This window comes from Dama dama, chromosome 5 (assembly GCF_033118175.1).
Source record: "Dama dama isolate Ldn47 chromosome 5, ASM3311817v1, whole genome shotgun sequence".
Classification (NCBI taxonomy): domain Eukaryota; kingdom Metazoa; phylum Chordata; class Mammalia; order Artiodactyla; family Cervidae; genus Dama; species Dama dama.
In genome coordinates, this window is record NC_083685.1 from 97,116,930 (window position 1) to 97,138,994 (window position 22,065).

At 57.1% G+C, this 22,065-nt stretch overlaps 5 protein-coding genes across 8 annotated transcripts; all 5 read left to right on the forward strand.

Annotated features, from left to right (window-relative positions):
• The first annotated feature begins 236 nt into the window (after window positions 1-236).
• Window positions 237-1,469, forward strand: SPEM1 (spermatid maturation 1). Its single transcript, XM_061141047.1, has 3 exons — window positions 237-380; window positions 479-536; window positions 730-1,469. Exons 1-3 carry the CDS (start codon window positions 237-239, stop codon window positions 1,467-1,469), a joined length of 942 nt encoding a protein of 313 aa, XP_060997030.1.
• A 2,097-nt stretch (window positions 1,470-3,566) lies between these two features.
• SPEM2 (SPEM family member 2) lies at window positions 3,567-5,357 on the forward strand. The gene is made up of 3 exons (XM_061141048.1): window positions 3,567-3,704; window positions 3,871-3,928; window positions 4,063-5,357. Exons 1-3 carry the CDS (start codon window positions 3,567-3,569, stop codon window positions 5,355-5,357), a joined length of 1,491 nt encoding a protein of 496 aa, XP_060997031.1.
• Window positions 5,358-6,114: 757 nt separating this feature from the next.
• On the forward strand, window positions 6,115-10,280 carry SPEM3 (SPEM family member 3). Its single transcript, XM_061140749.1, has 4 exons — window positions 6,115-6,252; window positions 6,401-6,458; window positions 6,577-8,449; window positions 8,810-10,280. Exons 1-4 carry the CDS (start codon window positions 6,115-6,117, stop codon window positions 10,278-10,280), a joined length of 3,540 nt encoding a protein of 1,179 aa, XP_060996732.1.
• A 2,159-nt stretch (window positions 10,281-12,439) lies between these two features.
• On the forward strand, window positions 12,440-15,211 carry TMEM102 (transmembrane protein 102). Of its 3 annotated transcripts, none has more exons than XM_061141050.1 (3): window positions 12,440-12,564; window positions 12,757-13,115; window positions 13,202-15,209. In XM_061141050.1, the coding sequence occupies exons 2-3, from the start codon at window positions 12,902-12,904 to the stop codon at window positions 14,524-14,526; spliced, it is 1,539 nt and encodes a 512-aa protein (XP_060997033.1). In that variant the 5' UTR covers window positions 12,440-12,564; window positions 12,757-12,901; the 3' UTR covers window positions 14,527-15,209. The 3 variants fall into 3 exon arrangements, with proteins under 3 accessions (XP_060997033.1, XP_060997032.1, XP_060997034.1); XM_061141051.1 differs by having other exon boundaries at window positions 12,446-12,564; window positions 12,882-13,115; window positions 13,202-15,211; XM_061141049.1 differs by having other exon boundaries at window positions 12,440-13,115.
• Window positions 15,212-15,390: 179 nt separating this feature from the next.
• FGF11 (fibroblast growth factor 11) lies at window positions 15,391-21,929 on the forward strand. Of its 2 annotated transcripts, none has more exons than XM_061143338.1 (5): window positions 15,391-16,841; window positions 18,512-18,622; window positions 18,840-18,943; window positions 19,558-19,756; window positions 20,027-21,929. In XM_061143338.1, the coding sequence occupies exons 1-5, from the start codon at window positions 16,649-16,651 to the stop codon at window positions 20,095-20,097; spliced, it is 678 nt and encodes a 225-aa protein (XP_060999321.1). In that variant the 5' UTR covers window positions 15,391-16,648; the 3' UTR covers window positions 20,098-21,929. The 2 variants fall into 2 exon arrangements, with proteins under 2 accessions (XP_060999321.1, XP_060999322.1); XM_061143339.1 differs by having other exon boundaries at window positions 19,642-19,756.
• Window positions 21,930-22,065: the final 136 nt, after the last annotated feature.

Genomic DNA, 22,065 nt, shown 5'->3' on the forward strand with positions numbered 1-22,065 from the left:
TGCCCATGGCTGACTCCAGGAGAGTCATGCAAGGTATAGAGTTTGGTCTCTGCTAAGACCTGGCCCAGGCTGGAGGCTCAAACCTGGGCCCAGGACTCTCTCTCTTGGCACATTGTGAGGGAGAGCCCCACACCATTATGACCTGTTTACCCCCAGGGGACAGGAAGGTGGGCTGGTGTATACTGTAGGTACAGTGGGCTGGGGGCCTAGGGGCCCCGGTGGCCCTAGGGACCCCCATGGCCATGGCTGAGCGGCCACGGCCCGGATGGGCCTCGTATCACAGCCCTAACACCAACAGCTGCCAGGACCTGGGCAACTCTATCCTGCTGCTGCTGGGCCTTATCATTTGCATTAACATTGGCATCAACATGGTGACACTGGTCAGGGTGGGCCCAGGCGGGAGGGTGCTGGCAGGACGGCTGGGGGCAGGCCTGATGGCCAGGGCCTGTCTGGGGTCACTGTGTCCTTCCTCACCTAGCTCTGGCGCAGACTCCGTGGCTTCTTACACCAAGTGTTCCATGTTTTTTATGAGAAAGGTAAGTGGGGGATGGGGGGGGCGTTGGAAGGGCAGAAATCGAGCATTCTGTCCCTGTCCTTAAGCTAGCCCCTTCCCCTCCCGCTCTCCCTCTCAGACTCCATAACTACGCAGCTTCTTTTCCTGCACCCTACCTCTCCATCCCTGTAGGAGCCAGGCTCCCCACCAGCCTCTCACCTCTCCTCGATCCACAGAAGCTTCTAAGTTATGTTCACCTGGGAAGCAGACCCAGCCCTCGAAGCATAGCTCTCCAGCAGTCCACCTACGATGCACCATGGACCCCGTGAAGATGACGGTGACCCCCCCACCCACTCGCCGCCGTCGCCGTCGCCGTTCTTCATCGCGCCGTGCCCACCGCCCAGTGGCCTGGGCCCCTGACACTGATGACGATGATGACGAGAAGCCCCCACATCAGCACACAGCAGCCTGCTCCCACAACTGGGACTACCCTGAGGATTGGGCGGGTTTACAGTCTGCCCAGAGGTTCTGGACTCCCTGGGCCCAGGACACCTTGGAGCCTGCTACCCAGACCATCCGCTTCCAGCAGACTATAGAGGGAAGGCCCCTCAAGAGAGAGATGCAGTCTGATCTGGGCCTAGAGGCCTACGTGTACCCTGTGAATCCCCCACTCCCCAGCCCTCAGATCCTGAGCCACAAGAACAGCGGAGGTGGGGCAGGGGCAGGGGCCCAGGCGGAACAGGAGCAGTGCGCACCAGCCGAGCCACCCATCCTGGGCCCAGCCAATGTCCCGGACATCCCCCGGCGCCGCTCCTCAGGGCGCGTCGCCTACGATGCCAGGGATGTGAGGCGGCGGCTGCGGGAGCTGACCAGGGAGGTGGAGGCCCTGTCGCACTGTTACCCTCTGGCCTCTGGATCCAGCACAGCTGAGGGGACGAGAAAGGACTGGGTATACCGTTCCCTGACAGAGAGGTGACTGGGAGAAGAATAAAAAGAAGAGAGGAGGTGGATTGTGGTGGTGGTGTGTGTGTTGTGGGGGGGGGGGGGGGTGCCCGGGCCCACACAGCACCCAGAAGCTTGGTTACTAAGGAAATGATCTCCCTGGCAACAGGGCCTAGAGAGCCCCGAGGCCCTTCATCAACCTCTTGGCCCCAGGCCCTGTCCTCAGCCTTTTCCTAGGCCTTTCTTGGTTCTGAGGCTCCTGCCTGCTTCTGCTCCTTTTTCTTTAGTGTTCGAGGAAGCCCCCCACCAAATCCCACTCCAGATGCCCAGGCAGTACTGCACTTGAGGGGAGACCCTCATCCCATGGCTCCACCTCCTCAGAGGTCTGGCTCCTGCCAGAGCCCAGGTTCAGGCTGCAGCTACAGGTGAGGCGTGGGCCCTCTTAAGCCCTGGAATCTTTGGTGGGGGATGATTGAGAGTCAGGGTACCCTGGCCCTCAAAGTTCCCCTGTCAGAACCCAAAGCTCCTGTACCCTCGAGCAGGCTTGGAGCAGTGATAAAATACTGAGGATGCTGTGGCCTTCTGTGACCTCATGCCTCTGGCTCAGCACCTCCATATCACAAATGAGACTGGGGCTCAGAGAGATCAGGTGACTTATGGTCACATGGACTCCAAGGATCAACTTCAGGGCCTCAGATGCTCCAGCCTCTGCTCCCACAGGTAGATCCCCTTTGCTTCTGAGTCAGCTTGGCCCATCAGAGTCTCCCATCTTCCTCAGTTTCCCATGGAAACTCATCAGAATATTCCATCCACTGGACATCTGGGAAACCCAGGCCCTACCTACTTCTAGACAGTTAGGATCACCAACACATGCTCAACTTGTGAACAAGGAACCAGGCGAAGGACTAGACCTCACCTTCCATACCAGATGGGTTCCTGGAATGTGAGCAGATAGGCCTTTTATGAATCACCTCGCTTCTCTGCCATTTTCCTTTGACCAACATTATTGATCATTTTAAACTGACTCCACTAAGTGGGTCTATTTTAAACACCTACTATAAGTTTGGAGGCTGGATGGGAAATGCCCACTGGCTGTTCCTCTATTTTTTTTTTTCCTCTCTTTTTGACCACACAGTGCGGTTTGTGGGATCTTAGTTCCCTGACCAGGGACTGAACCCAGGCCCTGGGCAATGAAAGTGCAGAGTCCTAACCATTGGACATCCAGGGAATTCCCTGTTCTTCTCTTTCTGCTAAGTTGTTCATTATACAAACAAAATGACCTGAGGTCCCCCCAGTACCACTTTCTTAGACCACAGCAATGAACCTGGTTTAAATCATAGATTCCTTTTGTCACATCAACAATTACATCCGAAGTTTGTGCTTTGTGAATTTCATGTGGTTTTCTTAAGATGGCAACTAATCCTTTTTCAAATTGGAGGGGTGGCTCAGTGGGAGAGCAGTTGGTTAGGAAGGAGAGAAACCATGGTTGAGGGGTGGTCTCTAGCGAAGGCAGCAACCTCGTGCTCTGAAGTAAAGGGGCCAGGTGGCTCAGTGATCACGAACAACAAAGGCTGTAGTCCCTGGTCAGGAAGGGATGGCCACCATGGATGCTAGAGGGCTTATGACGGGGAAATGGGCAGAACTGGGAGGGAATGGTGCAGTGGGGTGACCCCAGAGGGGACTCTTACTGTCACCCATCCATCTAATCACCTTAGCTGCACGCCGCAAGCAGGTATGGGTAGGGAGTTCCAACGGGCTATAAATTGCCATATCTCAATGAAATGGAGGAAATCCTTTATGCATGGCTCAGTCCCTATGAAGACCATCTCCCCACTGTAGTTATGTTTTCAAATCGAGTTAAGCCAGCCCCTACAAAGACAGGACAGACTGAACTCTGGGGGCTGGGCTCCATCAGTGGGAGTCAAGGGCAAAGATGGCCACATCAAGGGCCAGCTGAGTGGATAAAAGACATGCCACCTCTGCATTGTGACTCCCTGCAACATGCCTCATTGTGACGGTGCTCCCTCACCTACTGGTAGGTATCCCAGGTCCCACCATGAGTGCAGTGTGGGTCAGGGCTGGTGGGGGGGGGGCGGGCGGGTGGCCCGGGTGGCCCTAGGACCCCCCCACCATGGAAAATCAGCTCTGGTCTGACAACCTGGGGTGCTGCCATCAATACCAAGAAAGTACCCAGGATGTGGAGGACTTCCTGCTGCTGCTGCTGGGCCTTGTCATTCTTGTCAACATCGCGATCAACGTAGCAACTATGGTCAGTGATGGCTGGGGACACCCTGGGGGTGAAGAGGGCTGAGGGTGGGAGCCAGCCGCCGGCACTTGTGCCTGCAGAAATGGTCTTGGCTGGGGCGGGGTTGGGGGCAGTGAGTGGGGAGAGCCTGGCCTTCATTCCCACTCTACCCACCCAACTCCACCCCCAGATGTGGCACAGGCTCCAGAATGTCTTAGACAACAGCATCTCTTGGATTAATCAGAAAAGTAAGTATGGAAAACAGGTAGGGGGCGCCTCGCCCCCGCCACTCCCAAGACCCCAGAAACCCAGGTCCCAGTTATTCCCTGACCCTGAAATCTTCTGACAGTTGCTGGGCCTCACGGACTCTTGCCTCTCCTAGATGAAATCTCGCAGGCTTGTGAAAGTTCCCCCAAATATCCTCCAGCCAAGGCCAAAGACGTCCACATCCACTGTACCCTGGACCCTGTAGAAGTGAAGATGGCCCGGCCCACTCACTGCTCCTCTTCCTCCTACCGCCACCCCCGCAGCCGAAGCCGCAGCCGCCCTCGCCACCGCCAACCTCGCCGCCAGGGCCGCTGCCGAAGCCGCAGCCGAAGTCGCCCCTGCAGCCACCAGCGGAGGTCGAAGAACCGCAAACGATTCTCCTACAGCCGCTCGGTCTTTGGTAGGCCACGTCGCAGCCACAAGATGTCACAGCTGCGGGCGAGGCCCTCCTTTGATCAGGAGGACCTGGACTCCTACCTGGAGGAGGACGAAGACCTTGCCTTCCCACACCCCAAGTGCCCAAGGGGAGGCTGGGGAGGGCTCTACCAACGGATGGGCCTGCCCTCCAGCGTGGGGCTCTGGGGCCGCCAGGGTGGGATCCTGGCCAGCCTGCCGCCACCTTCTCTCTACCTGTCACCTGAGCTGCGCCGCCTGCCCAAGCGTGTGGAGGCCAAGTCTGAGCTCAGGCTGCAGTCCTTAGGGCCCCTCTGCTCACCATCCCACACCTGGGGCAATGTGGAGGTGGACCAGTGGACCTCGTCTCCACCACCTCCCCGAAGGCTGCCCCCCAATCCCTCGTGGGTCCCTGCAGGGCACAGCCCTTACCCCTCAAGGGGCCAGCTCCTGTATGACAATTGGGATCAGCGGCGACGTGGTCTGGAGGCTTCTGAGCCTCCCTCCACCCTGTTGACCCGGGGCTCCCGGCCTGAAGCCCGAGAGCACTGCTCCCCACAGGTCCACCGACGGAGCCTCCTCGGCCATGCTCACAGCCAGCCCAACCGCAGCCCCCACCCCTCCACGGGACACTTGAACTACTCCCGGGATCCCCATGAGGTCCGGCGCCGGGCAGCTGAGTGGACTGAGACGCTGCCCACTCGGCACCCTCTGACCACCTCCACCTCCCTCACTGTGCTGGGGGAGGCCTCGTACCAGCGGGCCCCGGCTCCTAGCTCAGCTCTGTTCCTCCGCTCCTCCCAGCCCCTGCCCGAAGTCCAGGCTACAGAGCCGTCCCAGCCCACCTTTATGCCACTCAGCCGGAACCCAGGGGGCAATGCCAGCTACCAGGTGTATGACAGCCTGGAGCTGAAGCGGCAGGTGCAGGAGAGCAGGGCGCGAGCCAACTCGCTGCCACCTTCCAACTCGGCCTCCAGGCCCTCTCTGCATAGAAGCCGGACTGGGAAAATTCACTGACCAGCAGCCAATGGGGGTGGTGGGGGGCAGGGCATGGAGAAAGGAATAAAGATCAAGAGTCCAGGAAACGCTGGTGGTCTGTGGCTTGGAAGCGCCACTCCTTCTGCCAGCCTGGGTCCCTGCCCTTGGCTTCCTGAAGCCAGTGTCTCCTCCTCGGCCTGAGGGTCCCCTTGGCTTGGTGGCTACAGTCCTGCCAGCAGGCCCTTCCTGGGCCTATACCATGAATGAAGTAGATTTGCAGGTGCAGACTCCAAACCACTGGTCTCTGGGCACCTACTGTGTTCTCAGCTGTCCCTGTCCCCAAAGCTTATATAAGAAGCTGCTTCCAAACTGGGAGGGTCCCCATTTGAACAGATCCAGGTCCACTCCAGTGAAGGGCATGAAGAAGGCCAAGGCTCTGGACTCCAGCCAGGCCTTCCCCAGGGCTCTGATGCCAGGGGTCTTGTCTCAGGAAAGGCCAAGAGGTGGAATGTGTGGTTTGAATGAGTGACTGAGTGGGCTGTGAGGGAAGGATTGACGGCTTGAGGAGAGGTGTGCTGGCCTCCGGGGCCCAGTTTGACTGTCCAGGCTCAGGCTGCCTGACCCTGGTTACCAGGGAATGCCACTCTTGGCCCTCTTTATTCTCTTCCTCCCTCACTGTGACCCCACCCCCTCCCCATTATGACACAGTCCTTCTCCCCCTCCCCCACCAGAGGAGCCTGGCTCCTAGTGAGTATGTGGGGGCCAGGGGGCCCAGGTAGCCCTGGGACCCCCAGCCATGGGTGAGCGAACCTACCACGGAGCCCAAGCGTGCTCTGGCACCAATCCCAGAAAGTGCCAGGACCTAGGAGACTCAATTCTTCTGATCCTGGGCAGCTTCATCTTGCTCAACGTGGGGATCAATGTGGTGACTCTGGTCAGGGCAGGATCTGGGCAGCAGTGTTGGGGGAGCCTTGGGGTCTCAAAGGGGCTTAGGTGGGAGGGCTGTTGGGGTATGGCCAGACAAGGATTGGACTTCAGGGCTCACCCTGCTCCCGGACTCTCCCCTCCTCTGCTTCCCTCAGCTCTGGAAACACCTGAAGAACTCCTTGCGGACTCTTTTCCATCATTTTTTCCCCAGAGGTGAGTGGGCCCCAGCATAGGCTCCGGGGATATGGACCTGTCCCCTTTCTTCTATCCCTGTCCCCATCCTCAGCCCCTCAGGAACCCAGGCTTTGTCACATCTCGCCTTTCCTTGCAGACAAGCAATCCAGCTATGCAGGCAGCCATCCCATGTGCATGCGTTGCTCCGTGGATCCCAAGAACCTGTGCTCAAGAGTCCCACCCCGTTTCCACCGCCGCCCAAGCTTCCTGCTCGGGCACCCTAACCACCTGGACTCCTGGATACCAGACACGAACGATGAGAAGGCTTCTAAGTGCTGCTGGATGCCGCCTCAGTGTGGACATGCCGGGGCTCCCATGGAGGTGCCATGGGGACTGTGGAAGGAGGGGCGCATGGGAGCTGGGGAGGACCCTCAGATCACAGCCTTAAAGGCTCAAGCCACCTTCTACTCTAAGCAGGAGACATCTTCCAAGTTCCGTAGGATGAGTAAGGTGGACATGGTTCCACTGCGCCTGCCCCAAGAGAGCAAGACTAAGACCACAGACCACAACCCAGCCCAGGCCCAGACCCACTCCCCGGTCCAGTCCCCTGGTCATGCTCCTGCCAAGGCCCAGACCTTCTCCCCAGCCCACCCCCCTGAGCCCACCCCAGCCCAGACCCAGACCCACGCCCCCATTTACCCCCCTGAGCATGCCCCACCTCAGGCCCAGACCAACTCCCTAGCCCTCGGCCCTGAGCACAACTCTGCCCAGGTCTGTGGTCTGGAGCACACCTCAGCCTATACCCTGGACCAGGCCCCCTCACAGGGCCCAGCCCAGTGCGAGGGCCACACCCTTACCCACACTCTGACCCATGCTCATCTAACTTATACCCACGCCCAAACTCTGATCCCTCCCCCAGCTTCTGCCCCAGTCCCTCCCCCAGCTTCTGCCCCAGTCCCTCCCCCAGCTTCTGCCCCAGTCCCTCCCCCAGCTTCTGCCCCAGTCCCTCCCCCAGCTTCTGTTCCAGTCCCTCCCCCAACTTCTGCCCCAGTCCCTCCCCCAACTTCTGCCCTAGCCCCTCCCCCAGCTTCTGCTCCAGTCCCTCCCCCAGCTTCTGCCCCTGCTGCTACTTCTGCTCCAGCCCCTACACCAGCCCCTGTCCCCATGTCTGCCACAACCCCTGTCCCTGCACTGGTCATGGCCCTGCCGACCACTCCAGTCCGTTCCACACCTCCTTCCTCCATCCTAACTTCTATTCCCTCTACTTTGTCTGCCTTCAGCCAAGGCCTCTCCACTGGCCATGTGGTCTATGATGCCCGCAGGGTAAAGCAGAACTTATTCCATGTATGTGCCCCTCAGAACTCTGAGTATTCCAGAAAGGACTTAGATACACTCTCCAGGCTCCAAGAGGGGCATGGCCTGGTGAGCTCTGATACAGCTGAGCAAACAGTGAAGCAATGTAGTGAGGACAGTGCCAAGCCCTTCACAGGATCCATATTGGGTTACCTGGAGTTGGGGAACATGGAATGGAAGCTTTCAAATGATGCCAAGGATGAATCTGTGCAGCCCAAGACCTTCCCTTACTGCAGTTTCCACCCTTACAGTTCTGAGAAGCAAAACACGGACTCCCAGACTCCGGTCTACCCCAAATTCCTGGTGTACTCCAAAGATGCTGCACCTTATCAACCTTGCTTCCATGTTCCAACCTGTGCCCAGAACTCAATGGGTACTGTGCCTCCACCCTGCACTCTTTCTCTACCTCTCATTTCTCCCAGATCCTTTGTTCTTCATCAACACAGCAACCACCAGAAGCCTTCTACCTTAGTACAGACCCCCAAATTTCCCCCAACCTCCAAGTCTCCTCAGTCTGTCCTCTCTTCCCAGGGTCCCATCCCTCCTCAGTTCTCCACTACTTCTCAAACCCCAAACCAGCCCCAGCCCCCTGAACTTCATGAGAATCTAGGCCTCAACCAAGACCATGGTCTCCAGAGGACCCCAGGCCCTTCAAAAGACACTCAAGTTTCCAGAAAGCCAGAGCTTACCCCGAATCCAAAGCTCCACATGAACCCAGGCTTTACTCAAGACCCAGGCTTCCACAAGAGCCCAGGCCTTGCTCAAATTCCAGGCCTACACAGGTGTCCAGGCTTTACCCAAGACACAGGCCCACACAAGAGCCCAGGGTTTACCCAAGACCCAGGCCTTCACAAGAGCCCTGGCTTTACCCAAGACTCAGGCCTCCACAAGAATCCAGGCCTTGCTCAAAACCCAGGCCTCCACAAGAGCCCAGGCTTTACCCAAGACCCAGACCTCCATAAGAGCCCAGGCCTTGTTCAAAATCCAGGCCTCCACAAGAGCCCAGGCCTTGCTCAAAACCCAGGCCTCCACAAGAGCCCAGGCTTTACCCAAGACCCAGACCTCCATAAGAGCCCAGGCCTTGTTCAAAATCCAGGCCTCCACAAGAGCCCAGGCCTTGCTCAAAACCCAGGCCTCCACAAGAGCCCAGGCTTTACCCAAGACCCTTATCTCTGCAAGAATCCAAGCCTTTCCCAAGACTCTGACTTTCACAAAGATTCAGTCATTACACAAGATTCTTGCTCCCAGAGTTTAAGTTCTACCCAAGAGGGAAGTTTCTTTAGAAGCCCATATCTCACCCAACCTTCTGGTATCCACAAGAACACACCATTTCTTCAAACTTCTGACATTCAGAGAAGCTCAGGCTTTAGGCATGACTCTGGAGTCTGTAGAAATCTAGAACAAAACCAAGGGACTGTACTCTATAAAAGTCAAGAGCTCTCCCAAAAAACCGGCCTCCATAGTATCCCACACCCTTCTCCAGATTCTGGATGTTACAAGAGTACAGGTAATGCCCAAGATCCAGGAGTCTCTAGGAGTCTAGGCTTTACCCAAGATTCTGAACCACAGAAGAGTCCATGCTTTGTCCAAGACTCTGGAATCAACAAGAACTCAGGCCTTACCCAGGAATCTGGTCCCCATAAGAACCCAGGCTTTGTGCAAACCCCTGGCCTCTTTAAGGACTCAGGAGACTACAACAATCCAGGCCTTACTCAAGATTCTGGAGTTTACAGGAGCCAAGATCTCACTCAAGATTCTGACCTCCATAAGAATCTGGGCCTTACCCAAGTCACCGAAGTCAAAAGATGTGATGTTCCCCAAGATGCTAGACTTTACAGGAGCCCAGAACATTGTCACAACCCTAACCTCCACAAGTACCCAGGAGTTACTCAACATCCTGGCCCCCAGAAGACTCAGGACTTTGTCAAGGGATCAGGCTTTGTCCCCAATCCTGTCCTCCACAAGAACCCTCTGGGAACTGACTGTGTCCAAGTTTTGGGCCCACTTCAGACCCCAAAGTCATTTATATCTGAGAAGATTCCTCGAAGGCATGAGGCCGGGCAGCATATTCCAGGGGCTTCTGTCCCACCTAGCCAGACCTCCTCCCCCGCCAAGGCCCAGGTGGTCTACAATGACCAACAAACCTTCTCAGAGGTGCCTGTGCTGATAGAGCTGCAACCACCCTCCCGGCGAGCAGGCAGCCAAGACTGGGTGTACCGCCCCATGGACACAGCTCCTGCAGCCTCCCAGAACTATCGCCAGATGTCTATGCCTCCCAAAACCAACTGGAAGCCCCACTGCCCAGGGTCAGGCACCCGGGTAGGGCACGTGGTCTTTGATGCCCGCCAGAGACATTTGGGAGCAGGCAGGGACAAGTGCGAAGCGTTGTCTCCCAGGCGCCTTCACCGAGAGATATCCAACAACTCACCAGAGATGGCCAAGGCGTGGGGTTATCAGTGTGTGATGAGAAACTTAGAAAAAGAGGGGACCAATGTGCATGAAGAATAAAAAGGCAAGAGAAGTGTTCTGTGGTTATTTGAGGCCATCCACCCCAACCCCACCCCTCAGGGGGGGATAAGGAATGAAGCTCCTAGCTTTCCTGCTGTTGCTGTCTTACCTTAAGCTGTTATCCCCAAGGCCCTAGAGCTGCATTCTCCATTACAGTAGCCACTAGCCAAATATGCCTATTAGAATGTAAATGAGTTAAAATTAAGTAAAGTTAAAAAGTGTTCTCAGGGAGTTCTCTGGAGGTCGAGAGGTTAGGATTCAGCGCTTTCAACAGATGTGGCTGGGCTTCAATCCCTGGTCAGGAGTACTAAGATCCTGAAAGCTGTAAGGCACAGCCAAAAAAAAAATCTGTTCCTCAGTCTCATGATCGAAGCGCTCAATAGCCACATGGAGCTATTGGCTACTGTATTGGACAGCACAGATTTAGAACATTTCCATCATCACAGAAAATGCTATTGGAGAGCAATGCTTTAGAGTTCAGGGTAACTTTGTTTTCCTGTCAGCCATCCACAGCATAGGAGCTTTAAGATGGGCTTTCCTTGTGGCTCAGGTAGTAAAGAATCCACCTGCAATGTGGGAGACCTGGGTTTGATCCCTGAGTTGAGAAGATCCCCTGGAGAAGGGAAAGGCTACCCACTCCAGTATTCTGGCCTGGAGAATTCCATGGACTGTATAGTCCATAGGGTCGCAAAGAGTCAGACACTTCTGAGCAACTGTCACTTTCACATTCAGGGAGCTTTAAGAGGCCCAGATAACTTAGTTCTTTTTAGGGTGGTTCAGAAGCCACCATCTAGGGAGGAGGTTAAGATGTAGGAATGGATGCCCAACGCCTGATTTCCCCAGACTGAGAAAGAGCCCAGGCTTCAGCTTTCCTGATCTGGTCTCTTGGGTCACAATCTGTTGTATGGAAATTTGCCTTCCCGGTTCTGGGCTGCGTTTGGGGCTCTAGGTAACAGAGGGAGAAGACCTCTCTTTGTCAGTGACTAGGAACCCCTGAATTTTAGGCTCCCCATATTGGGCCCTAGATTCTGAGGGTCCCCTCCTTTTGTTGTTCAGTCGCTATAAGTCATGTCTGACTCTTTGTGACCCCATGGACTACATCATGCCAGGCTTCCCTGTCCTTCACTATCTCCCAGAGTTTGCTCAAATTCATGTCCGTTGAATTGCTGAACAGGCCTCTGATTTGTTCTAAGTGTCTCCACTTGCCCATTTTCTTGCCCATGGACTTAGCCCTGGTTCACTGTGGAGACAGACCCCTGGGAAAAAGGAATATAAGAATTCTTGGTCCAGCATGCACTGGTCTAATCCGTGAGCTTGTCTCTGGTTTCCTATCTTTCTGCCCTATTATTCTGGCTCCTAGTTTCATCCTGGACTTAAGCTGTGTCCATGATAGCACGGGTCACTGAAAGCAATTTTCTTCCCCTGATAATTTCTCATTGTCCTGCCCCAGCACACCTGTGAGTTTCCTCCGAACTTGATTTTCAGCCCTGGTAACTTTTCTGTATACACACCTGAGCTGCGAGATTTCAAAGTGTTTGCCCTGATACCATTCGTGTGTCTGAGGTGGCCATCACTATTATGTCCCTTTGGATGTCCATCCCTGGGTCATCACTACCTACGTGTTCTTTTTTTTTTTTACCTACGTGTTCTTGTCTAACATTATCACCACTGATTCCAAAGAGATCCATCCCAGTCGGGAAACCCCTTTCCAATACCTCTCTTGCTTGGCACTGACCTTGGACAAGTCATGTGGCACCTTCCTAGGCTAGCAAGTAATTGCATGCAAGGACTCTTCTAGATTTAAGTTACCAGGGCACCTCTACTCTCTCAGGCCCTAGGCTATGTGCCTCATTATCATTTGCTGTTTGGATCCATCCTATCACATCTCTGTTCTAAGCCCAAGGAATGTTTGCAATTGACCTGGCCTTGGAAAGACACACTATTATTTCCATAGAAACTACAACTTCCATCAGGCACTATTTCAACGGAACAGGAAAGGATCTGGGGGCGTGGCCCTAATGCCCTGGTAGTTTGGAAGACCAAACTACAACTCCCAAGATAGCCAGGAGATCTCTGCAGAGCCAAAGGAGAGATTGAACTCTGACTGGAGGCTGGGCAGGTCCGGAACCACCTCCAGAAAGGGGCGTGGTTGTAATGTAGGGGCGTAGCCTTGTGAGCAGCAGGAAGAAGTTACCTGTTGAATCTTCCTATCCATTTTCTTCTCAGACCTTGCAGCTAACCCTAAGAGGGAAGCCGCAAACCACTAGCCTCTTCCGAAAAAGAGGTAAGGGGAGGTAGACAGGGAGTGGCGAAGGAGACTATTGCATTCCGTAGGAGGGGCCAAACTCACTTTTAACCTGCTAGGTCAGGTGAATCGGTCCATGGGGGTGGGGACTAGCATATGAGAAAAGGGCAAGGACGGAGGAGGTATTTATTTATTTGCTTTCAAGACTAAATTAGAGCCCTTCATCTGCAGACCCATTAGCAGATTGTGTCTTGGGCACCCTTTCGATCTCAGGAAGAGTAAAGAACAGAGGGGCGAGTTTTCCACAGCAGAAGGAACAACGCTTCTGGGCTTCCCCCTGTACGTGTATTTCCTAGCCCACAAACGATAGAGCCATATGGCTTCTGCAGTCTGGGGGAATGCTCCCTGGTGGGGCCCACCGCCCCCAGCCCCAGCCCGGCCGCTCACAGACATCGACTTCTGCTCTGGAGCGCAGCTGCAAGAACTAACCCAGCTGATCCAGGAGCTGGGTGTGCAGGAGAGCTGGAGTGATGGGCCCAAGCCAGGACCAGATCTCCTCCAGGCCAAGGATTTTGTGTTCTCTTTGCTTGGTAAGTAAGCCCTTGCCACTCTCAGCTCCTCCCCACCCCATCCTGGGCTCTGGATCATGCCTTCACGATCCCTTCTCTTCCCTTAGGTCTCATTCACCGCAGGGACCCTCGTTTTCCTCCCCAGACAGAGCTCCTGCTGCTTCGTGGTGGGATTCGAGAGGGCTCCCTGGATTTGGGGCCTGCGCCTCTAGGTCCCTACACTCGGGGACCTCATTACGATGCCGGCTTCACACTCCTGGTGCCCGTGTTTTCTCTAGATGGCACTGGGCAAGAGCTGCAACTGGACACGAGATCCTGTTACGCATGGCTCTGCCTCCCAGAGCAGGTACGCGGAACCTCGGTCCGGGAAGCATGGCAGGATTGCCTAGGACCCCCAGTCCCAGGAAGAGGTGATTGGATCCACCCAACTGAAAGCAGAGAAAGTCCCCGGGACCCGCAAAGCTCCGTGGACCAGCCACACGGTGACATCACTGAGCCTGAGGCCCACGAGTCTTTGGAAAAATCACCTAGTAATGTCTCAGTGCCAGAGTCACCCCAGCAAAACGTAACCGATATTGGTTTTCCCTCACCATCGGAAGAAACGGATGATGACGTCACCAAAGCAGCCGATGTTAGCCCAGGGCCTCAGCCGTCTGAGGCTCGGGAGGCATGGCCCACACTGTGCCCCGCCCAGGTGGCTGCTTGGTTCTTTGCTTCGCTGGCTGCGGTCGCTGAGTCCCTGTTCCCGGTCCCGGGTGCCCCGCGCTTGGTCCACGCAGCCCGCCACGCAGGGTTCACTACCATCCTCCTGGCTACGCCCGGGCCCCCGCGCCGCCTCCTGCTTTTCGACCTGATCCCCGTGGTGTCTGTGGCCGGCTGGCCCCAGGGGGCTCGGAGCCACTCGTGGGCCGGCCCGCTGGCCTCGGAGTCGTCCTCCTTCTACCTGGTGCCCGGCGGCGGCGGCCGAACAGAGAGGCCGGGCGCCTCCGGCTGGCAGCTCTGCTTCGCCCGCCAGGAGCTGGCGCTCAAGGCGCGCATACCCGCTCCGCTGCTGCAAGCGCACGCGGCGGCCCAGGCGCTCCTGCGCCCGCTGGTGGCGGGGACCCGGGCCGCGGCGCCCTACCTCCTGCGGACGTTGCTCTACTGGGCGTGCGAGCGGCTGCCCGCGCTCTATCTGGCGCGGCCCGAGAATGCGGGCGCCTGCTGCCTCGGGCTGCTGGATGAGCTGGGCCGAGTGCTCGAGGCAGGGACGCTGCCCCACTATTTTCTGAGTGGCCAAAAGCTCCGTGCGGGGGACGGCGCCGCTTCGCTGCTCGGGGCGTTGGCCATGCTTCGCGGGGACCCTGCTCGGGCCCTGCGCGCCGCTGTGGAGGAGGCCAAGGCTGCGCGTAAAGGGGGCGGCTTAGCCGGCGTGGGAGCCGGGTCCCATTAAAAACGCTGTTCGTACTAACGTGGAAAGTGCTTCTGTTGGCCAGCGGGGTGTGGAGGGGACTGCTCTCCCTTCACCTGGGAGACAGGCTGAACCCCTTGCGCCCGAAGAACCAGCGTTCTAGAAGGCCTCCTGGCTGGTTCCTCCCCATCCTCCCACCTTCCTCTCTCACCATCCCTGGCACAGGTCGTTCCATTCCGGCCTCTCCACGTTACACATCTGTGGCCAGCAAGCACCCTTCTTGCCCCGGTGCAACCTCTGGCATCCATCTCCCCCCAGTGCTTATGGTCTTTTCTCTTAGGGGTCAATAGGGGTAATATATTTGCTGAAAAAAAGACGTGAAAAGGAGAAGTATGGAGACCAGGGGCTGACCAATTTGGTTCACACAAAGGCAGAGATAGTAAGGAGGTCGGATTTCACCCCAGGCTAGTCCTCGCCGCCACCGCTATCTTTTCAGTTACTCCCCCCACTTTCCTCATCCAATGCTGTCCTCGATCCCGGGCAGTAGGCGCCCTTTCTCCATTCTCAAGGCGTCCACCATTCCATCTACCTAAGCCCAAGCTCTCCCCTCGTGAAGATTTGCCTTCTGTGGAGTCGCCTACTTGTCCATGTTCCTCTGAACCCCGAGACAGGCGGCTCCGGCTGTCTCTAGGACCGTCCCCACTCCCTGCCTCCAAGGAACCCCGGGGTTCCGCCCGCCCAGCTTCCCCCCGCCTTTCCCGGCGTCTCCGCCCCCTGCCCCGCCCCCGGGCCGGCTCTCCGAGGAGGGGGAGCTGTCGCCGCCGCCGCCGCCGCCGCCTCAGCTTCCCACCGCCGCTACCGCTGCCGCCGCTGCCGCCGCTGCGCTCTGTCCAGCCGCCAGGCCTAGTGCTCACTTCGCCGGACCAGGGCGCTCTGCGGAGACACCCTCACTCCTTCCTGGGGTCTGGGACGCCTAGCCGGGCGTGGGGGGAAGCCCCGTTTGCGGGGTACAGGGAGGGAGGAGCCTGGAACCGGAGCCAGCGCCAGCCGTCGCCGGATTGACAAGACAGGACAGGTTGAGGGGCGTCGGGGAAGGAAGAGGGGGTGCTGAAGGCAGTCCCCGGGAGGAAGAGGAAGCCCTGTCGCAGAAAGCTGGGATGCGCTCTGACTTATAGGGGGTCTGTTCACATTTGGGGACCCGTGACACCGTGGGTGCACTCCTCTCTTGGGGGGCTGTTTGGATTGGAGGGCGTGGGATCTAAACAGTACCAGCTGTCCCTGAGGAAATTAAGGGGCTGCCAGGAAAAAAAAAAAAACCAAACCCCAAAAACCAATGCTCCTTATTCCGAGGTGACAGAGGGCCCTCCAGACAACCACCTGGTGTAACCACTAGGAAGGGCGGATTTGGAGGTGACTTCAAAAGGAGTGGAGGGTAACAAGGTGAGGAAAGGGGCTCAGCACCTGGAACCCTCTGCCACTAGAAATGGGGGTGACTTGGTAAATACTGGTATTGTCCAGAGGCAGGGTCTGGGAACCTCTGCTTGCTGAATGGGGACAGTCTGAATATCTCAAGACATAGTTTTGGGGGGATTTCAGTGAAAAAAGAGGGGGATTCTTCACTTAGAGGGTGGCAAAGGAAAAGGCACTAAGGTTGGGTTCTTCACTGACATTGGCAGCACCCCAGCAGGAGTGGGGTGAGCTAATATCTCCAAAGCTAAGGACCCACACCCTTAAGATTATAAGAGTGGCTTTGTCAGGAACACGGGGGCCTGGAAATAGGGTGGAAAGGTGCCTGGGGATATTGGAACCACATCTTGGAAAATCTGAGGGTCCTGCATTTGGGATAAGGTTAGTGGGGGACAGGGACACTGGAGACTAGAAAAGGGAAGAGATTTCTGTAGGTGGCAAAAGTCGAGGGTGGGGTCCATTGAGAGGTACATAGGCTGCTGGGTCCCACGAAGCTAGTGGGAGACCCAAGGGTGGGAGCTGGCGCCTGGGGTGGGGGTCCTCTAGGGTTTATCCTCAGGTCCTGCGGATAGGGCGATGAGTCGGGACCGGAGCGTCCAGAGCATGTCCTGGTGAGCGAGCGGGCTTCTCTGGGGGAGGGGGTGCTCAGCGCGCTCCAGGCACCTGCCGGTTTGGGGGTGTCTCCTCCCGGGGCGCCATGGCGGCACTGGCCAGTAGCCTGATCCGGCAGAAGCGGGAGGTCCGCGAGCCCGGGGGCAGCCGGCCCGTGTCGGCGCAGCGGCGCGTGTGTCCCCGCGGCACCAAGTCCCTTTGCCAGAAGCAGCTGCTCATCCTGCTGTCCAAGGTGCGACTGTGCGGGGGGCGGCCCGCGCGGACGGACCGCGGCCCGGGTGAGTGGTTGGGGCGGGGGTCTCCGGGCCTGGGGTCTCTCTGCCTGGGAGGTTGAGGCCAGGGACTCCCGAAGAGCGGGGCCTGACCGAAGGGGGGGAGCTCCCCGAAAATGAAAGGGGATGGGCCCGGGCCACCAACTCTCAGCCAGACGATGCCTCAGTTTCCCTTCTCTTTCGCCCGTAACCCCGAGTCTCCTTGCTTTCGAGGGCAAGGGGAAGGCATGAGGGGCTAAGCCGGGTGCCCCGAAGCTTGGCAGCTCCCGCTCGCCGGCCCCCCCCCCCCCCCAACACGAGTCCCCACCTCCACCATCCTCCGCCTACGTGCCGGCTCTCGCGATTCTTTCAATCCCGAGTGGAGGGGCCTGGGGGTTCCGGACGCCTCGGTCACCCCGAGGGTTTCTGCGGCTCCGGCAGCCCCGCCCCCGCCCCGGTGCTCCCGCTTCTCCGAGCTTTGGCTCCGTTTCTCCTGGCCGAGCTTGCCTGGCTCGGCGCCAATCTCCCCAGCTCTCCCCCGGGTGTCCTTGCAGCTACCTCTCCAGCCTGCCCCTCTGTGCGCCCTCCTCCCGTGACCTGCGCTCCAAGAAAGGAGCTGGACACCCCCCGGTGACCCCCTACGCGACTCCGAAATCGGGCCTCACGGGCTCAGGGGACCCTCTGCTATGAGGAACTCAGACACAGTACACGGCTGGAGACCCGCACGGAGACTGAGGGTCGTACCACCTACGAGGGGGTACCGGGAAGTCGGCCGGGAGCAAGCCTCGGGGGACGAGAGTTGTGAGGGTTAGCGTGTGGTCCCCGTCCAGGTGCGACAGTCAGGGAGTCCCTCTGCCTCTCTCTCCCTCGCTCCCAGCTCCCCTAGGGAGAGACCGCCCCCCCCCCCCCCCAGCGGCGTCCTTCTCCCCCCCTCCGCCGCTGGCCCTCCGTAGTGGTACGGTCCGCAGCCCACCCTTTGAGTGGGACCCGGTCCCCACGTGACTCAGCCTGCCTCACCAGCTCCCCGGCCCCCTCCCCCATTTCCTTGGTGTGGTACCGAATGTCCCCCATCCCAGGTGGGTTACCTGGCTGAAGGGGAGAGGCTGAGCCTCAAGGAGGGCTGGGCCCCCGCGAGCCAGTAGACTGACTGACTGACAGACAGACAGATGGGTCAGTGTCAGACAGGCCGGCGCTGGGCCAAGAGGAGGCCCGCGCCAAGCAAGCGGCAGCCGCAGCAGCAGGTGCTGAGTCAGCGTCAGACCCGGTCCCACCCCCCATCCCTGAGGAGGCGCCCCTACCCTGTGGTCACCTTACTGCCCCCACACTCGCACACACACTGCCCTTTCAGCAGGCCTGCCGGTCTCCCTCTGTCCTCTGCCTTTCCATGTTTCTCTGCCCTCCTCTTCCCTCTTCTCCCCTCCCCCTCTTCTGGTTGAGCTGTAGGGTAGGAATTAAGCCTTTAAATAAATTTCAATAAATTAGACTGAAAGCTGGTTAGAGGCAGCAGAAGGGACCCACACCCCAGCTTCCTCTGGCATCTGAGAGAGGTGGGAAAGAGCTTGCTGGGAGGGCCCTGGGACCGACCCTCTTCCTTCCCTCTATTCTCTTTTTCTTTCTCTCCTCTGATCCCAGCCAAGTGTAGGAATGTTTCTGGGAACAGAGATGTCATGTTCCAAGATGAATGTCTCTCTCTCCAGAACCTCAGCTCAAAGGCATCGTCACCAAACTGTTCTGCCGCCAGGGTTTCTACCTCCAGGCGAATCCCGACGGGAGCATCCAGGGCACCCCAGAGGACACCAGCTCTTTCAGTGAGAGGGGAAGCCAGCTGCCTGGTGGGAAGGGGGAGAGCGGGCACAGGCCATGATAATCCTATTCCCGCTTCAAGATCCATTGGCTCTTTGACTCCCAAGGGAAGAGCTGGAACTGGAATGGGTGTGTGTGTGTGTGTGTGTGTGTGTGTGTGTGTGTGTGCTCAGATAGGAGTTGGAGGCCTGGGGTACTGAGGCTCCCTCTCTCTACCCCCAGCCCACTTCAACCTGATCCCTGTGGGGCTGCGAGTAGTCACCATCCAGAGTGCCAAGCTGGGTCACTACATGGCCATGAACGCTGAGGGGCTGCTCTACAGCTCGGTGAGACAAGGGGGTGGAGTGGCCTGGGGTCTGGTGACTCCTCTAGGACAGACTTCCCAACTACAGGTATTTTGCAGCTCAGGGCTCCCTCTCCCTCCAGCTCTTGCCAACACCCTGTCCTCATTGCCCGCTTGGGAGCACCTACTCTAGAGTCCCTTTAATCTCTCCTCCTGGAACAGCCCCCCACATGCCCCCAGGCTCTTTGAATGTCCAACTCCTTCAGCCTCTTAGGATCCCTGTGTCTCCTCCTACCTCCTCGAGACTTCATTATTACTCACTATCCCAGAGTCATTTGGGATATTGGGAAAGGATTCTGGAATTCCTCCAAGCAGGAATTTCCTCCAGGTCCCCTGGATGGTGAGAGGTTGGGAGTAGAGTAGAGAGACTGTATCTTCTTATTCCAGGCCCCCAGAAGTCTAGTTCCTGGCCTTTGGGGGCCACCAGATTCTTTCTCATCCTCCTTTGTCCCAGTGCCTGCATGGACTCAGCAGTTGGTTCTCCTTGCCTCAAATGTATTGATTGCATCCTGCCTTGTTCTTCCCGGGGCTCCCTTCCAGTCCAGTGATGTGTCTTTGTCTGTCTGTGTGTGCCTTTCTGGGTCTTTGTCTCCTCAGCCGCATTTCACAGCTGAGTGTCGCTTTAAGGAGTGCGTCTTTGAGAATTACTATGTCCTGTACGCCTCTGCTCTCTATCGCCAGCGCCGTTCTGGACGGGCCTGGTACCTGGGCCTGGATAAGGAGGGCCGAGTCATGAAGGGAAATCGAGTCAAGAAGACCAAGGCAGCTGCCCACTTTGTGCCCAAGCTCCTGGAGGGTGAGTATGGACCCTCTGGGAAGAGGCAGGCCACATGGGAGGGTATTGACTTTGACATGGACATTAAGTGACATACAGCTCAGGGGTTGTAAGTGTTTTAAGAAGACACCTGTTATGACAGGCCAAGCCAGGAAGACTTTGGCCTTGAGGGATTTGGGGAGATCTTTTGTGGGTTGGGGTTCCCAGAGGCTGCATGGAGGGGAAGGGAGCCTATTCAGAGCTCTCTGAGTGCCTAACTCTCCTTCCTGCTCCTCTCTCCCCGCTTCATAGTGGCCATGTACCGGGAGCCTTCTCTCCACAGTGTCCCTGAGACCTCCCCTTCCAGTCCCCCTGCCCCCTGAAATGTCATCCCTGGACTGGAGGCTCCCTGCACTCACACGGAGCCAGCCACCACTACAGCCTGTCTCCAAGCCCTGCTCCCGGCCCTGCTCTCACCGCCGCTGCCACACGCATGCCCTGTGCAGCCAGGTCCCACCAGGTGCTCTGCCCCGAGGGAGCCTAGGGGCCACTGTGACTTCTGGGCCTGCTGAGACCCTCAGACTCTTAGGCCCAGGGTGGGGAGTCAGAGAGGAAGATGTCTGGAAATGGTCCTGGCTGATCACTTCTTTCCTTCCATGCTCACACCCTCCAAAACCTTTTTCTGAGATGGCGCTGGGGCTTCCAGAACTGACAGAACCAGGGCATAAATCCTCCCCATCCCAGGCTCAGCCAGTTCCTGGAGCCCTTTGACCTTTTCATTACCACTGAGCCATAGATCTGTGGGTCCACTGGCGCTCAGGATCCCTCCTTCTTTGTCTACTCCACCTTCTGCCTTGGTCCAGGTTCCGGAACACAAGGCACCCTAGCCAGGACCACTTCTGCACTCAGGCTCTGTGCTGGAACACAGGCATGCTGCCAGGCTCTGTTCTGGATCCATCAGGCTTCTGTCCTTGACCCAGATGGACCCCTGACTTCAAAGTAGAGAGAGGCTGGATTTGAGCCCTGTCCAGCTGTTGGCCTTGGCCTGAACTGGGACCAGTCTTAGATCACCACAGTTTGAACTTTCTTATCCCAGAGACACCCAATTCTAGAGCATGGTGTTCTAGACACATACGGAGCCATACTTCCTTCTGAATCTTAGCTCTAGGACATAGACCAGGGCTCTCAGCCCTTCCCTTCAGGATGGAACGAGAGCCTATATAGCCGTATTATTGCTCTAGAGTAAGTTCTAGACCCATGCTCCCACCTTCTCTAGTGATACCTGTTAAGCATGAGCTCTAGAAAGGACCCAGCTATGATTCACAAAAAACTAAGTTCTAGATGGATCAAGAACCACTTCTTGTTTTTCCTAGATAATTTTCTAAAACTCTTAGTCTTCCTGTAGAATGCTAACCTTATTTTTACACGCAGTTTCTAGTTCTTGCAGCTCAGTTGGGGTCCTGTTGGGAAACAGAGTCTGAGGAAGGGCAAAGGACTTTTGGAAGAAATCCCTGGCTCATAGTAGGGCAGCTAGGATGGGGAAGGGACCAGAACCATGGCATGATTGGACCTGTGCCTGGGTTGAGGGGACATGAACACGTAGCTACCTCAGCAGGAATTCCTTCCAGGTCCCCTTTAAAGCTGAGGTCTTTAGGGTAATAGGTCTGGAATAAAAAAGACAAATGCGACATAGCCTTGACTCCCACCCACCCACAATGAGGAGACTCCAGTTCAGCAATAAGCCCCACCCTTCTCCCCTACAGATCAGGCTAAGGAGGGTGAGGGTCTCTTGGGTTCTAAACCTCATACACCCCCACAAGCTTCTAACTGAATAAAACTTGCTTTACCTTAGAGCTTATAACCTCAGCTGGGTTTTAGGTACCCCAAAAGGGCCTGACTAGATTTTTCTGAAAAAATGCAGAGAGCTCGGGGCAGGCCTGAAAAAGATCAGAAGCCCATCAGTGAACTGGGACGGATACTCTGGGTGGCGACAGAGTTGGGCAGAGTAGACTGAGGAGGCACTAAAGGGAGGGGCTAGGGCTCAGAGGCAGGTTGTGTTTCCTCAGGCTCTTTTTTACTTCTGGCTTGTCCTAAGAGGGGTGGATGCTCCCCTCACCCACACAGACCCCGCTCAGGCTCCACCCATCTCCTGGCTCTGCTCCCAGGGGACCGGGTCTCTACTCCACGCTTTCTCAATTAAAGACGATTTATACAACTGAAGTGTTGTCTGTCATCTGTGGGTGGCAGGCTTTGGCAGTTGCTCGGGGCGGGATCAAGTCCCAGGGGCGGGGCGGGTGGGCTGGCGGCTGCCCCCCAATAACAGGTGCACATTCCTGGGCGCCTCGTCACTT